Raw genomic sequence first — 14,651 nt, 5'->3', positions numbered from 1 at the left:
AACAATTACAATAATAACCCAAGAAATAATACGATGAATTCCGGTTATAATCCTGGAAATGCAAATCATATAACATCACATTCGAATAGAACAAAAAATGGCGTTCCAACGATTCCCCAGCCAGCCTTGATGGCACTGAATGCCATATTAACTATCGGACCGTATAAACATAGGAAAGATTTAATAAGAGAATCTGTTCTAACCAAGTACCAAATAATTGGTTATATTGCAGCAGGAACGTATGGAAAAGTCTACAAAGCTAAATCTAAAACGAATGGAAACCTGAATTCCAACTCTGCATTAATGAATGATAATGTGATAAGCATAGGAAACGGTCAAAAGGAAGCAGGCCTCCAAAAAACAAACAATGAACTGATGGAAGATAAAAATCAACTATTTGCTATAAAGAAGTTCAAAAGCGATAACCATCTGAATAAGAATAATCATGATATCAACGGGAATGAGGTTATTCATTATACTGGTATATCGCAATCAGCTATCAGAGAAATGTCTCTATGTCGGGAGCTAAGTAATAAGAATATAACTAAAGTTGTTGATATATTGCTAGAGAATAAATCCATTTATATGGTATTTGAATATTGTGAACATGATTTATTGCAAATTATTCAGTATCATTCGCATCCAGACGTTAAACCAATACCAGACTTTACTATCAAATCAATAACGTGGCAAATCTTAAATGGTGTCACATTCCTACACAAGAACTGGATATTTCATAGAGATTTAAAGCCTGCCAATATCATGGTGTCAAGTTCAGGAGTGGTGAAGATCGGTGACTTGGGTTTGGCAAGAAAATTTAACAACCCTTTGCAAAGTCTCTACACCGGAGATAAAGTGGTTGTGACCATTTGGTATAGAGCTCCTGAATTATTATTGGGTGCTAGACATTATACGCCTTCAATAGATTTGTGGGCCGTAGGATGTATATTAGCGGAATTGTTGTCATTGCGGCCAATCTTTAAAGGAGAGGAAGCAAAAATAGACATGAATAATAAGAAACTGGTCCCATTCCAAAAGAATCAATTACAGAAAATTGTTGAAGTACTAGGGACTCCTACAACTAAGAATTGGCCAACAATCACTAAATACCCCGAGTATTCAGCATTTCAACAACATTTCTCTAATACTTATCCACCAAACTTAATTAGTTGGTATAAGCTAATTGGAAGAACCAGCAAACAATGTTTAAATTTGCTAAGGTGCTTGTTAGAGTATGATCCAACCATACGGATAACTGCTGACGATGCGCTAACACATGCGTTCTTTTTAGAGTTGCCCAAGATGAGTGAAAATTCCTTTGAAGGATTAAGCCAAAAATATCCAAAGAGAAGGATATATACTCATGAAAACGATATTGTATCAAATCTGCAACATGTTAACAACAAAAGACATGGTTATGATGACAACATGACAAGAAAGAGACAGAGGTAAGATTGATAATATGTACTAGTGCTGGACCTCAAGCTTTGGATCGTCCATATTTAGTATATCGTAAGTACATCTAATTAAGAAGATCTGTAGTAACTAGAAGGGAAAATTTTACACTTCTTTCAGGGCTTTTTTTTTGCATAATGACAAGAGTAGAGCAAATTAAAACATCTTTCATGTATAAGCTTAATTTTAAATACCTCAATACGTAGTTTATAGTAAGAATTGCTTTGTGGGCTGTTTGTAAATACAATACTTGCACAAAATATCAATAGTCGTACTGTAGTTTCTATGAAAGTAAATCGATGCCCTGCGCGACACATAAATCTTGTATAATAAAAAGTTACTACGCCCTCTTCAGTGTGTAATTGCCTAATGAACCAATACGGTACCAAGGAGACAATATATAGCGGACCTAATGCAATCGTGTATAAAGCAATTGACCGTGAAAGCCAAAATATAGTGGCATTGAAGGTAGTGGATGTTGATTTATGTATGAAACCCCACGACATAAGGCGGGAGATCACCACATTACAAAGAATACATAATAAAGGAGTACTACAATTCATAAACCTGTATACACATGGCGATGATATAGTATTGGTAACACCATGTTATCTGTTCGATCTAGATCAATGGATCAAAATGTGTACCAAGAAGCGGGTCAAGTTCAACCTCGATGATCCTACCAATAATATTATCCACTATCGCAACGAATTTCCAACAAGCAAAGTAGAGAACATCATTTCCACATTAGCCAGTACCCTTAGGTACCTCCATGATGATGAAGGTATAATACACCGCGATATTAAGCCATCAAACGTGTATTTCGAGTCCGAAGACTCGCCTCCGGTTCTTGGGGATTTCGGGATTATATACAATACGAGAGACCCCCCCTCTGATGAACCTATGGACTCCAAGTACACAGATGTATCCACCGGCATATTCAAGGCGCCTGAATTGTGTTTTGGCATGGCGGACTACACGCAAGCCATCGATATCTGGTCGTTGGGTATTATGCTCACATTGTTGTATTCAGCAACCGGAAAATCGTGTATAGATGAGGAAGGAAACTTCCACGACTTGACGCTTATCAGTTCCATATTTCTGAACTTTGGTACTCCCCTGACGAGTGATGCTTCTGATAAGCGACTCTATTGGCCCGATGCTAATCGACCACTGAGCCATTTTAACAGTTTCAAATTCACAGAAAAGCCCCGGGTACCAAGTGATAAGCTATTACCGCGATGTGATAACCCTAACATGCTACGTATCTTTGACAGGATGATGGTTTATCAGGGTAATGAAAGAATTACTGCTAAAGAAATCCTCACGTGTATAGAATGAACAAAAAAAAAAAAAGTTCTCCACAATTCCCCTCTGCCGCATATATATATATTGATGATTTCTATAAGAATTTCAAGCGAAGATTCGAATTTTGGCTTTGTATAGCAAAAATAGTATATTTTCAATATGACGTCGACCATAATTAGCAAAGGAATTAATAAGCTTTCATTAAACTCGTTGGGACCACCAACAGATGAAGATTTTATACGTAATATAGACTATGACGAATTGGAGAAAAAGTTTCATGTACGTAAATACTACCCTCAATTTATACACAACGAATTGGCGACGCCAAATCTTAAGGAAATGATAGCCGATAAGCCCATCTATGCCAAGGCGAACGATCACTTGACCAAGGAGCAGAAACGGGAGCAGATAAAGGAGCTCAAGCGGGCATACATGCGGGAGCAAAAACAAATTAGAGAACAGGAAAACTTGCAAAGGAAACGGGAACCAGTGGCAAATAGATGGTGCAACGGAGCTGCTACACAGAGACGAGCATCGAGGCCAGAACAGGGCACCGAGGACACGAGGAGACCCCGTCAGATGCCATACGAAGACGTGGGGGTGATGAACGGCCAGGGGCCACATGATACCACCCAACACGAGTATAAGTCGACGATAGGGAACTTAAAAGGATACTCACGTCATCACTCCAAGCATGATATGGGTTTCCGCAACCCATTTGACTCGAACCAGTCGACATTGATCGAGAACGACCCCACTACGAGTGCGGTGAAAACACATCGCCAGAACTCGATTGCGGGAAAGTTGATGAATTTTATCAAAGGCCGTCTGGACGACGAATCGAGTGATGACAACAATTTGACGTTGAGCAAGTCGTACGACCAGACGAAGTCGTCGATGACAACGACCCGCAAGAAACCCAAGCTGCACAGCTTTAAGACGAAGATTAATGAGTTGACGAACAAGAAGTATACTGACAATCTAGGTATGTATTTTTTGAGAATATTTTGACTACGATGGATAACTACGAATTAGAGACAACTACGAATGAGTTGAGGAATGAATTGTAAGAATTGACGCATATAACCAACGGAGAAACACGGCACTGAATCACGGTTACACCACAACATAAACATAACCATAACATAAACCAACCACATTACACATACACTACACCACAACATAAACCATAACCATAACAGAAACCAACCACATTACGCATACACTACACCTTAGCATAACACACTACTGAAAACCACTCTACATTGTGTGCAGGTCGACCCCAGGTTTCCATGGTTCTTCCATGACGTCGCCGGGTATTGAAAAGGTCGTCATGGTCTTCCGTGACAGGTGCGGTGTGTGCCCGACGACAAACACGCATCCTCGCTTCGACTCCGATGTCCGCCGCTCAGCGGTATTCGTCGTGTCTCGGAGGGACAGGCTGCAGTCGAAACCTGGGGTTGGCCAGAGCAGGTTTAGCGAGGAATGAAGCGGGACTTACCATCAGTCCAACTATCAGCACACATTGGTGGTCGGTCCTGATGATGCAATGCACTGCAGTGTCCAATAGCAAGCAACATAGCGTTGGTGCCATGCCAGCAAGTTACTCGTGAAATAGTGTCGTGTCGTGCCCACAACCAATACTCCTCAAAGCTCATTCAACACAAGTTGGCAAATGCGTGACCTTCCATAGTAGATCAACCAAATATAATCATCATTATTTCACTATTTACCGTTGACGTCGAATCAGTAGTCTTTTGGAAAAGCAAATTATAGCATTGAATACACCATAAAAGAGCCACAGAAGAACCATCTGAGTGACAAGCATAACCAATTCCATAGATCGAACATTCAACTGAAATAGTGATAATAATATAATAATTATAATACCATTGAGACGGGAATCGAATTACTAACGACATGTCAAAAATAGAGGTCATAACCGAAAATGTGAATAACGGACACACCGGTGAGTTACAGACGATCCAGTATACCCAATCGCAGATGGTGGGCCATGGGTCATTTGGAGTTGTGTTCGAGACGCAGATCTTGCCATCTAACGAGATAGCGGCTATCAAGCGGGTGTTGCAAGACAAGCGGTTTAAGAACAGAGAGTTGCAGATCATGAAGTTGGTACATCACCGCAATATTGTGGACTTGAAGTACTATTTTTACACGAACAACGACAAGAGTGAGTTGTACCTTAACTTGATTTTGGAGTTTGTGCCAGAAACATTGTACAAGGCGAGCCATTATTATGTGTCGAAGCGGTTGTCGATGCCGCTGTTAGAAGTGAAGTTGTACACATACCAGATGTTGCGGGCGTTGAATTACATCCATTCTCAGGGAATCTGTCATCGGGACATCAAGCCTCAGAACTTGTTGATTAACCCCGAGACGGGTGAGTTGAAATTGTGCGACTTTGGCTCGGCCAAGATCTTGAATCCAGCAGAACCTAACGTGTCGTATATTTGCTCGAGATACTACAGGGCTCCCGAATTGATCTTTGGTGCAACCAACTACACCACCAAGATCGATGTGTGGTCGGCAGGATGTGTCATGGCTGAATTGATCTTGGGCCAGCCATTGTTCCCCGGCGAGCTGGGTATTGACCAGTTAGTCGAGATTATCAAGATCTTGGGTACGCCGTCGAAAGACCAGATCAAGAACATGAACCCCAACTACATGGAGCACAAGTTTCCTCAGATTAAGCCTATCCCATTACAAAAAATTTTCAAGAAAATGTCGAACGATTGCATCCAATTTTTAATTAAGGTGTTACAATATTCGCCTCACGAAAGAATCTCGTGCATCACTGCATTGGCCGATCCATATTTTAACGAGTTAAGAAATCAGACTACAAAACTACCAAATTATAGAAAATTATTTTCCAAGCAATATCATCAAAATTCCACCGGTGGAAACTTAAACCATCACAATAACGCCAATTATCAGTTGTTCAACAATCAGCCTGATATCAGGGACTTACCGCAATTGTTCGATTTCGACGATCGTGAATTGTCGGTCGACCCGCTGTTGAACCACATCTTGATTCCTGAATTTGCCTTGGATAGCTTGAAATTGTCGAGTGGTGATTTACAATCCTTCAGACCTTTGACAAGTGAAGAATTAAAAGTCACTTTGGATTAGTCATGGTCGCTCTCGCGGTTTATGGTACGAGTTATAGATTAACTCCCAACGGTACCTCTACCAATCCCATTAATAATTTAATTATTATGTATTATATACTATAGATAAACTACATAGGTTAATTATTTATCCCGCATAAATGATTACTTTTATCTGGAACTATTTTAGATGCATCGTACAATACATTTTATGGAACATAATCCAGGCAGTAAGCCATTAACCTTTTGTAGCCTATTAACTTTATCGATAAGATTAAGTAATTCTCGCAATTTATTGTCCTCCTATTTACAATCTTGGTTTGGTCACTTTCTTCTGGGTGATCTCACTTCCTTCCTTTTTCGACTCAACCTCTGGTACTTTAGGCTGTTTCTTCTTTCTGAAGCTGAACATACGTGTGAACGGGATGACGAAATACTTTGCAAACCAAGGCATGGACAAAACACTGAATATGATTCTCACGGGAAACAACCCTTTGACAATAACATATGCATATGCCCCCTCCATGATAAAGTTAGCCTTCTCCTGGAATGAGAAGTTTCGGAAATCAAATTGAGCCATTGATTTGTCGATTATGTGCGTCCCCTTGTCGATGGCCCATGATGGGAGGTCCAACGGAATCGACCACTGGTACTTGTGGAACACGTACCAGATCCCAACCAAAGGCACGATCGCCGATAACTCATGAAGTATTAAAAATGCTGTGACGTGCGATACCGGTGCATGGATAAAATTTTTAGTATATGGTAACATGAATTTGGGCATCCTCTTCAAAATAGGATGCTTTTCCACCGACATATTTTCATTACCATTACTTACCTGATTGTGAGATACACTTCCACTTAAACCGTCACCCACACCCCCACCTACACTACTACCACCACTAATTACCTTCTCTACCTTCTTGTTCTTTCTGAATAGACTAACCACCGGGCTTTGGTGCATTTGCTTAGACATCATCCCCCTATATCTGAGTATTGACAATGGTTGAACCATCCTCGGTAACTGTTTTGTTATCCTAATCATACTGTTTTTCCACTGACTTTAGAGTATGTACCGAATAGCCGTGTTATATAGCGAATTAACCTGTCAGCTATCTCCCTGGGTAGTACCGGTTAACATGTAAAGAACCCCAACCAATAATTGCGCGACAGACAACGTCAATTTCTCGTACACTCGTTTACAAAGATATAAAAATTGAAAATATTTAGATTCTTTCTACAAGAAATAGGAATCATTCGTATTTTATTTAACAAACTAATACTACTAAACAAATGTCTTCAGTCTATATCGTTTCTACTGCTCGTACTCCAATCGGTGCATTTCAAGGGGGATTATCATCGTTAACATATTCAGATTTAGGATCACATGCTGTTCATGCCGCTTTGAAGAAGGTTCCACAAATTAAGGCAGAAGATGTTGAAGAAATCATATTTGGTGGTGTCTTACAAGCTAACGTTGGTCAAGCTCCAGCTAGGCAAGTTGCTTTAAAAGCTGGGTTACCAGAATCGATTGTGGCCACCACGGTTAATAAGGTTTGTGCCTCGGGTATGAAGTCGATTATTTTGGGAGCGCAAACTATTTTGACCGGTACTGCGGATATCGTTGTCGCTGGTGGTGCTGAATCTATGTCGAACACACCATACTACGTGCCATCTGCTAGAGGTGGTGCCAGATACGGTGACGCGGTTATGGTTGATGGGGTTCAAAAGGACGGGTTGTTGGATGTGTATGAAAACAAGTTGATGGGTGTTGCTGCTGAAAAATGTGCCAAGGACCATAGCTTCACCAGAGACGACCAAGACAACTTCGCTATCGGTTCATACACCAAGGCTGCGGACGCACAAAATGCCGGTAAGTTCGATAACGAAATCGCACCTGTTACCATCCCAGGTAAGAGAGGCAAGCCAGATGTGGTTGTCGCTAACGACGAAGAAATTAAGAACTTCGACGAACCTAGATTGAGATCTGCTAGAGCTGTCTTCCAAAAGGAAAATGGTACCGTTACTGCTCCAAATGCATCTTCGTTGAACGACGGTGGTGCTGCTGTTATCTTGGTCTCTGAAAAGAAATTGAAGGAATTGAACTTGAAGCCTTTGGCTAAAATTTCTGGTTGGGGTGAAGCCGCCAGAGCTCCAATTGATTTCACAATTGCTCCATCCTTGGCAATTCCAAAGGCTTTGAAACACGCCAACCTCTCCATGGACGATATTGACTTCTTTGAATTAAACGAAGCCTTTTCAGTCGTTGGTTTAGCTAACGCTAAGATCTGTAACATTCCATCTAAGAAATTGAATGTTTACGGTGGTGCTGTCGCCTTAGGTCACCCATTAGGTTGTTCTGGTGCCAGAATTGTTGTCACCTTATTATCAGTCTTGGCTCAAGAAGGTGGTAAAATTGGTGTCGCCGGTGTCTGTAATGGTGGTGGTGGTGCATCTTCTATCATTATTGAAAGATTTGACCATGACTCCAAATTATAAATAGTCTAAGTTCGTTATATAGGAATTTGATACTACATTATATTTAATCGCGATGATCATTTTCGATTCATTTATTTAGTTGAATATATAATGTTCATAATCTATTATCATCAATGACTTCGCTCGATCCCAGTTATATATGGGATAGTTATAACCTTGATGAATTGAATAATCAACTAATATTTGAAAAGGAAACGTTATCATTTACTTTGCTTAATGTAAATTTTGATGAAATCGAAAAAATTCATGCACATTTAAAAGAATTTTTGGATCCCTTCGTAGAATACTATCCATGGTTCCATTCACCTCCAGTATTCCAACAATACAAACACAAGCAAATAAGCTATATATACGGAGAGTTTATATATCAAGAATGTCTAAACGATGAATGGTTATTGACCAATCTATTATGGGAGTTTCTGACCTTTTATCCAGACTTATATATCCACCTATGGGATTCATCAGACTTTGAATTCATTTTGGTTGAAAGTTCCGATTTGATACCGACTTGGTTGGAGCCTAATAATTCCCTAAACAGGGCTTGGATAAATGACAAAACTGTCCTAATTATTAATCCAAACCAAGAGCTAAATAATTTGACATTAGAAGAGGCATTAGAGGAGCTTCTTGATGGAAATTTCCGAAAGTATCCAGCAGTTGCAGATCATTTAAAAGACAAGTTATCTAAAATAAATGAATCGTTTTTGATTGACACAATCTATGACCTTGAAACTTCATTACCGAGTCAAGTAATACAAATATTTGCAGACAAACCATATTTAATATCACAATCAATTAATGAGTTTGTGAAAGAATCATTATCTCCCAGTCAGAATTTAAAATCTATTCAGAATGATCTGTTCATACCTACGAAAATTGGAATACCATTTTTGAGTTTGAATTTAATGAAATTTAAACAATTAGAACTACAAACTACCAATGCCCTGGATTATGATTTCGGACTATTGGTTTCCAAGATTCTAACGATAGGGGTAGATAATATCATGAGACTGAGTGATTGCTTACCCAGACAAGCAAGTAAGCGGTCAAATTTGTCGAGAAGCGTTATTCAGGACATACTTATAGAATGTGGAAGACTTGCTGATCGTGTTCCTGAAAATACTGAAATATTTCAACAGTTTGAGAATATGAATGAAGCCGATGTTTCATCTGATTTCAACGAATCTGCATTAATTGACAGATTTAATGAGTTTTTCAAGGATACGACTGCGGGATTGGACGGTATAGATAATGCAAGTAGTAATGAAGAAACGGCAGACAGAGGACAAGACGAACCTGAAAATAGTAAGATAAATGATATTGAAATTGATGAAGATGACTTTTTTGAGTTTTTTTTAAAGGATGCGTTGAAATTATCAGATAAAGATATAGACGGTTTTCGGAATACTGATTTGCCTACGAATACGAAGAGAAAATTTAAGGATTTTAAAGAATATAGTAATGATAGTGACTATCAAACAGATACGTCAACAGAATATGATGATGGCGAAGAAAATGACGAAATTGATGCCGAATATGGGGATGAGGATGGAGATGTTGATGACGAGGAAGAAAAATATATCAAACAGTTTCTACAGAAGTTGAATGGTAATAATAATATTGATGGTTTGACGAATTTATTCAAGAGTATTAATACAGATATCGGCCCTGGCTCAGTACTTTTACAACAGGTTATATCACAACAACAAAATAAACGGAAAGAATAATGCAATAATATATATGATAGATAGAATTAGAAATAGGGTTAAATTATAATGCAAAGATTTCTAATTTGGAATACTGATTTTTCGTTCACTTAATTCCTGAACGGTCCATATCCAAGTTCTAGCAGCGAAATTCATATTTCTAGCAATCTTTGATGGCTCCGCTTCAGCACCGTTAGTTGCAAAATATTTTCCATTATCTTCTTCAAGAGATAATTTAGGATCAAGACAACATCTAACAGTAGCATAAGAACCTTGTTCGCTAGAGACACCGAACAAAAATCCAAAAATTTGAAACAAACACCAAAATAGTATACCTATAATGGGTAACCGAGTCCAATATGAGAACAAATTAGTATTCATAACGAATCCGGGATGCACAGACATACATAATATCTTTGGATTCCTCAAGGCAAGCATTTTCATAAAGTGAATGCCGCATGTCTTCGCCAAGCCATATCTAAACCAGGTGAACACAATATTTGGTCTGTAATTAAACGTGGAATTCAAATTGAAATACTTGAAAGCTAATTGATGGCCAATGGAACTCAAGTAAATAATCTTTGGTGGACCACTTTTTGGAAATAATTCACTCGAGCTTTCTAAAAGCGGTAAGAGTTTAGTAGTTAATAGAAAAGGTGATATGTAGTTAGTTTGCATTTGAATTTCAAACCCGTCCTTTGTTATAGAATAAGGCAAGGCCATCACACTAGCATTGTTAATTAATATATTTAAATGCTTCTCTCTGGACTTGAACGTTTTAACTGCATTTAGGACCGATGATAAGCTTAATAGGTCAATATCCAAGAAGTATAATTCCCCCAAAAATCGTTCATTGGATGATTGCTGTGAAGTATATTTCAGCCTTATAACCATAGCCTCTTCTTTAAGCTCATTTATAGAAGTGTTCACCCTCGTCTTACTTCTAGCTGCGATGTAAACAATATATCCGTGGAGGTAAAGATGTAACACAGTATACCACCCAACACCGCTATTACCTCCAGTAATTAACGCAACCCGCCTATCCACATTTGGGTTGAAATAGGATATCGATTCAGGGTCAAAACTAGTCATAGGAATCCTAATTAGTATTCAATACGAGTTGTTACTACTGAACGTATAAGGATCCCTCTATCTTTAATTGGAACTGAAAATTTATTATCTGAATAATTGCGATAGTCACACACACACAATTTTTTCTATATTCGTTCTTGCTACGTCGAATTGAAGTTCTAACGAAAATACTTCGAACAGTGTCTTTGTATATTATGTCTATGAACAATGAATTCTGAGTTATTCATGAAAAAAAAAAAAGTCTACAGACAGATCAAATACAAACTCTAAAATTTTAGTGAATCATAACTTTAATGACGATACAACTTCTTTATATATTTCTTGTGGCGACTTATTAGTTGTGTCAACCGGTAATGCTTCTCCACCGTTTTCAAGCAACTCATCATCGCATGGAATTTCCATGATGGAGTATTGTGAACTGACCATATCAGATTTCATGAAGTGTCCCGGTCTATTTTGAACTCTCTCGAATAAATGTTCTAACGTAGTGTGTAAGAAAACAAACTTGAATTGAATCTCACCGGCCAGGCTTTCTCCAGAGCATTGTTTAATATATTCACGATATATCTTTTTAAGAATCGAGCATGAAACAATTGCAATATTTGACTTGTTGGTGGAATCAATGCATTGTCCAACAGAAGCCCGAGTAAGTTCCTTGAGCCAATCCCACCTGTCTTCATCGGTTAATGGTATACCCTCAGACATTTTGGATATGTTTTGGGGTGGGTGAAGTGCATCACCTTCTATGAATGGACACTGAAAGTGGGTTGCTAACAATTCTGCAATTGTAGTTTTACCAGTACCTGCTGGCCCACCTACGACTATCACAGTATTTGGAGTAGTTGTCATTGTATTATATCTATCTTTGTATATCACTAGTCTATACTATCGAACAAGGAAAAACTAACGTTTAAGTATTTTCCGAAGTTTGGGGGAATTGGGGGATTAAATTTTCAAAAGTGGGGGTGCGGGTTATATACATTATCTATGGGTTCAATAATTGGGGTGATTCATTTTTGTTGGTTAGCACGAAATTTAAAGCCCTTCGGATTGGATCTTCTTGGCTCAACACCAGCTGAACGAGAATGCTTAATTAATCTTCTGAGATTAAGTAGTTCTTCGCTGATACGCTTTTCAATTAATGTTTTGGTTTCAGTAGCACTTTCTTTATCAACAAACAATGTTGGCCATCTTTGGCTTAGCCATAAGAATATTAAGACCAATTTGTGATTTTCTTCAAGACTCTGTAAAGTCTGCACAGTCAGTTCAGTGGTCGCAGTAAATTTTGGACGTCTTTTTAAGATTTCAGTATGCAAGAAGTTGAAATCAAAGATATTTTTGGTCTCACACTTTGTTATGTTCTGAAAAAATTTGAATGCTGTATCAACCACTAATGGTGACGACATATTGATATTAACAGGGGCCAAACTTAACCTCAATTGATCTTCGATAGTGGTTTTCTTGTACAAATCATTTCTTAAGAATAAATTTAAGATCTCATATCTCGAATCTAGGGCAGTAAGGAAAAAGTTTTCCATTTCAAGGCTACTTGTTTCTTTCTCAAATTGTGCTAAAATGTCATAAAAAGAAGTATACTTTGGAAATTTACTCATATAATACGTCCAAACTTTGTCTGTTGGCCAAGTACAGGCCTTTGATAAATTTTGGATCGGTTCATTCATCATCTTCTTTAAGAAGATAAGATCCTTTTTATACATAGCGGTAACAAATCCCTCCAGCTCTCCTTCATCTTTACTGAACCTACCAGCCCTTCCGGCTATCTGCTTTGTTTCAGATGCAGTAAGTGGAATAGTTTCATTGCCATTAAATTTTTTAGTAGCAAAAAAGACGATTCTTTTAATTTTCAAATTAAGACCCATTCCAACAGCATCGGAGGCTACTAAGACGTCGTATTGACCACTATTGAAACCATTTGCTTCTTTAGATCTGATTTCCGGTGGTAATGCCCCATAAATAACCCCGACCTTTAAGTTAGTTGATCTTTCAATCTCACATTTCAATTCCAAAATTTTCCTTTTAGAAAATGCAATAACACAATCACCTTTTTGAAGATTTTTGAAATTGCTAACTTCCTTATCAGAAACAGTCAATTTTCCTAATCTATTATATTTATTAATTTCAACTTCGTCACCTGTGATTTTAGCTAACTTTAATATTAACGGAACAGCACTTTCTTCACCACACATATGAATTTCCTTCGCCTGGACACCCAATACAGCATTAGTCCAAGCTTCACCTCTTCTAGGATCTGCGATCATTTGAATTTCATCAATTATACAAATATCCATTTTCTTATGGCTTGGAATCATTTCTATTGTTCCAGATGAAATTTCACTTATTTTTCCGAATGAGTCAATAGATGGGATAACTTCTTCCCCGGTTATTAAATTACACTTTATGCCTTGATCATGAAATCGCTCATAGATTTCTCTGGCTAATAATCTTAATGGACCAGCATAATACCCTGATTTTGCCTTAGCCAACTTCCGCAAGGAATTATATGTTTTACCGCTATTAGTTGGTCCTACATGCATAATAAATTTACGCTTCATCTTTCTCGCTTCTGGAAACCATTCCGCTGGATTCGAAAGGTCTACTAATGAGTCTTGTTGCTTAATATGCGTTAAAGATGATTCGACATATTCCTTATATATCAACTTCGATAATATGTTATTTAAACACTCTATCTTGGTATTATAGCCATAGAATCGTGGAAGTTGAGATGGCATCATGTCATTGTTAATCAGATATATGATCTGCGTTATATTGCAGATTTTCGGATTAATATAGTCAACGAGCTTAATATCAGGTATTGGCCTGCAGTTTAGTGGATTATGTAAATATATTTCAAACTGCAACATTAATTTCTCTGTAAATGTCCAAATAAGGCTGTTAACCCTATCATTATCAAGATTGTTCATATTAGAAAATGGCGGTTCGAACTCTCGGTTAACTAGCTTCCAGTATATCTGCCATAAAGGCTTCTTTACAACTTCTTTTAACTGATCGAACGGTTCTAAGTCATTAGTTATATTCGTATTTGGGGGTTTCGTTTGGTTTATCTGCTTGAATATATTTTCCCAAGCGTTCGATGACTTATTGAGGTTGTTCAGCACATTGGCGTTCTTCAAAAGATACGACGTACTGAACTGTTTTATACACCTACCCAAAATTTTTGGGGCAATACCAATACTTCGTATTGTCGCCAATCGGCTACTCATAGTCTTATTCTTTCAATCAATATGCTACCTTAAAGTTAGTTAAAAGAAGTAGATATTTAGTTAGAATCTGAAGATTTTTGGTGATGTGCTCGTGACTTGAGGGTGATTATTAGTACGGCTAGCTTCTTTCGGTCTTGTCCAAACACCTTATCAATCTGAACTTTACATTAATATAAGCTACAGTATTTTGCTCGAGCTACAAATTATTACAATCCTTGATT

At 38.0% G+C, this 14,651-nt stretch overlaps 11 protein-coding genes across 11 annotated transcripts; 6 read left to right on the top strand and 5 right to left on the bottom strand. All coding sequences in view use genetic code 12, as the record gives it.

The window, feature by feature from the left end:
- Positions 1-33: 33 nt before the first annotated feature.
- DEHA2F08844g (DEHA2F08844p) lies at positions 34-1,452 on the top strand (the record flags this gene model as incomplete). Its single annotated transcript, XM_460746.1, has 1 exon — positions 34-1,452. One exon carries the CDS (start codon positions 34-36, stop codon positions 1,450-1,452), a length of 1,419 nt encoding a protein of 472 aa, XP_460746.2.
- A 372-nt stretch (positions 1,453-1,824) lies between these two features.
- DEHA2F08822g (DEHA2F08822p) lies at positions 1,825-2,796 on the top strand (the record flags this gene model as incomplete). Its single annotated transcript, XM_002770735.1, has 1 exon — positions 1,825-2,796. The coding sequence occupies one exon, from the start codon at positions 1,825-1,827 to the stop codon at positions 2,794-2,796; it is 972 nt and encodes a 323-aa protein (XP_002770781.1).
- Positions 2,797-2,922: 126 nt separating this feature from the next.
- On the top strand, positions 2,923-3,774 carry DEHA2F08800g (DEHA2F08800p; the record flags this gene model as incomplete). The annotated part of the gene is made up of 1 exon (XM_002770734.1): positions 2,923-3,774. The coding sequence occupies one exon, from the start codon at positions 2,923-2,925 to the stop codon at positions 3,772-3,774; it is 852 nt and encodes a 283-aa protein (XP_002770780.1).
- Positions 3,775-4,238: 464 nt separating this feature from the next.
- Positions 4,239-4,343, bottom strand: DEHA2F08778g (DEHA2F08778p; the record flags this gene model as incomplete). The annotated part of the gene is made up of 1 exon (XM_002770733.1): positions 4,239-4,343. The coding sequence occupies one exon, from the start codon at positions 4,341-4,343 to the stop codon at positions 4,239-4,241; it is 105 nt and encodes a 34-aa protein (XP_002770779.1).
- A 340-nt stretch (positions 4,344-4,683) lies between these two features.
- Positions 4,684-5,913, top strand: DEHA2F08756g (DEHA2F08756p; the record flags this gene model as incomplete). The annotated part of the gene is made up of 1 exon (XM_460743.1): positions 4,684-5,913. One exon carries the CDS (start codon positions 4,684-4,686, stop codon positions 5,911-5,913), a length of 1,230 nt encoding a protein of 409 aa, XP_460743.2.
- A 285-nt stretch (positions 5,914-6,198) lies between these two features.
- Positions 6,199-6,855, bottom strand: DEHA2F08734g (DEHA2F08734p; the record flags this gene model as incomplete). The annotated part of the gene is made up of 1 exon (XM_460742.2): positions 6,199-6,855. One exon carries the CDS (start codon positions 6,853-6,855, stop codon positions 6,199-6,201), a length of 657 nt encoding a protein of 218 aa, XP_460742.2.
- Positions 6,856-7,184: 329 nt separating this feature from the next.
- Positions 7,185-8,390, top strand: DEHA2F08712g (DEHA2F08712p; the record flags this gene model as incomplete). Its single annotated transcript, XM_460741.1, has 1 exon — positions 7,185-8,390. The coding sequence occupies one exon, from the start codon at positions 7,185-7,187 to the stop codon at positions 8,388-8,390; it is 1,206 nt and encodes a 401-aa protein (XP_460741.1).
- Positions 8,391-8,503: 113 nt separating this feature from the next.
- On the top strand, positions 8,504-10,117 carry DEHA2F08690g (DEHA2F08690p; the record flags this gene model as incomplete). The annotated part of the gene is made up of 1 exon (XM_460740.1): positions 8,504-10,117. The coding sequence occupies one exon, from the start codon at positions 8,504-8,506 to the stop codon at positions 10,115-10,117; it is 1,614 nt and encodes a 537-aa protein (XP_460740.2).
- Positions 10,118-10,177: 60 nt separating this feature from the next.
- Positions 10,178-11,188, bottom strand: DEHA2F08668g (DEHA2F08668p; the record flags this gene model as incomplete). The annotated part of the gene is made up of 1 exon (XM_460739.1): positions 10,178-11,188. One exon carries the CDS (start codon positions 11,186-11,188, stop codon positions 10,178-10,180), a length of 1,011 nt encoding a protein of 336 aa, XP_460739.2.
- A 282-nt stretch (positions 11,189-11,470) lies between these two features.
- DEHA2F08646g (DEHA2F08646p) lies at positions 11,471-12,037 on the bottom strand (the record flags this gene model as incomplete). The annotated part of the gene is made up of 1 exon (XM_460738.1): positions 11,471-12,037. The coding sequence occupies one exon, from the start codon at positions 12,035-12,037 to the stop codon at positions 11,471-11,473; it is 567 nt and encodes a 188-aa protein (XP_460738.2).
- A 161-nt stretch (positions 12,038-12,198) lies between these two features.
- On the bottom strand, positions 12,199-14,430 carry DEHA2F08624g (DEHA2F08624p; the record flags this gene model as incomplete). Its single annotated transcript, XM_460737.1, has 1 exon — positions 12,199-14,430. One exon carries the CDS (start codon positions 14,428-14,430, stop codon positions 12,199-12,201), a length of 2,232 nt encoding a protein of 743 aa, XP_460737.2.
- Positions 14,431-14,651: the final 221 nt, after the last annotated feature.

Source organism: Debaryomyces hansenii (genome assembly GCF_000006445.2).
Source record: "Debaryomyces hansenii CBS767 chromosome F complete sequence".
NCBI lineage: Eukaryota > Fungi > Ascomycota > Pichiomycetes > Serinales > Debaryomycetaceae > Debaryomyces > Debaryomyces hansenii.
Note: the sequence above shows the minus strand (reverse complement) of the source record. Positions and strands in the feature narration are given on the sequence as shown.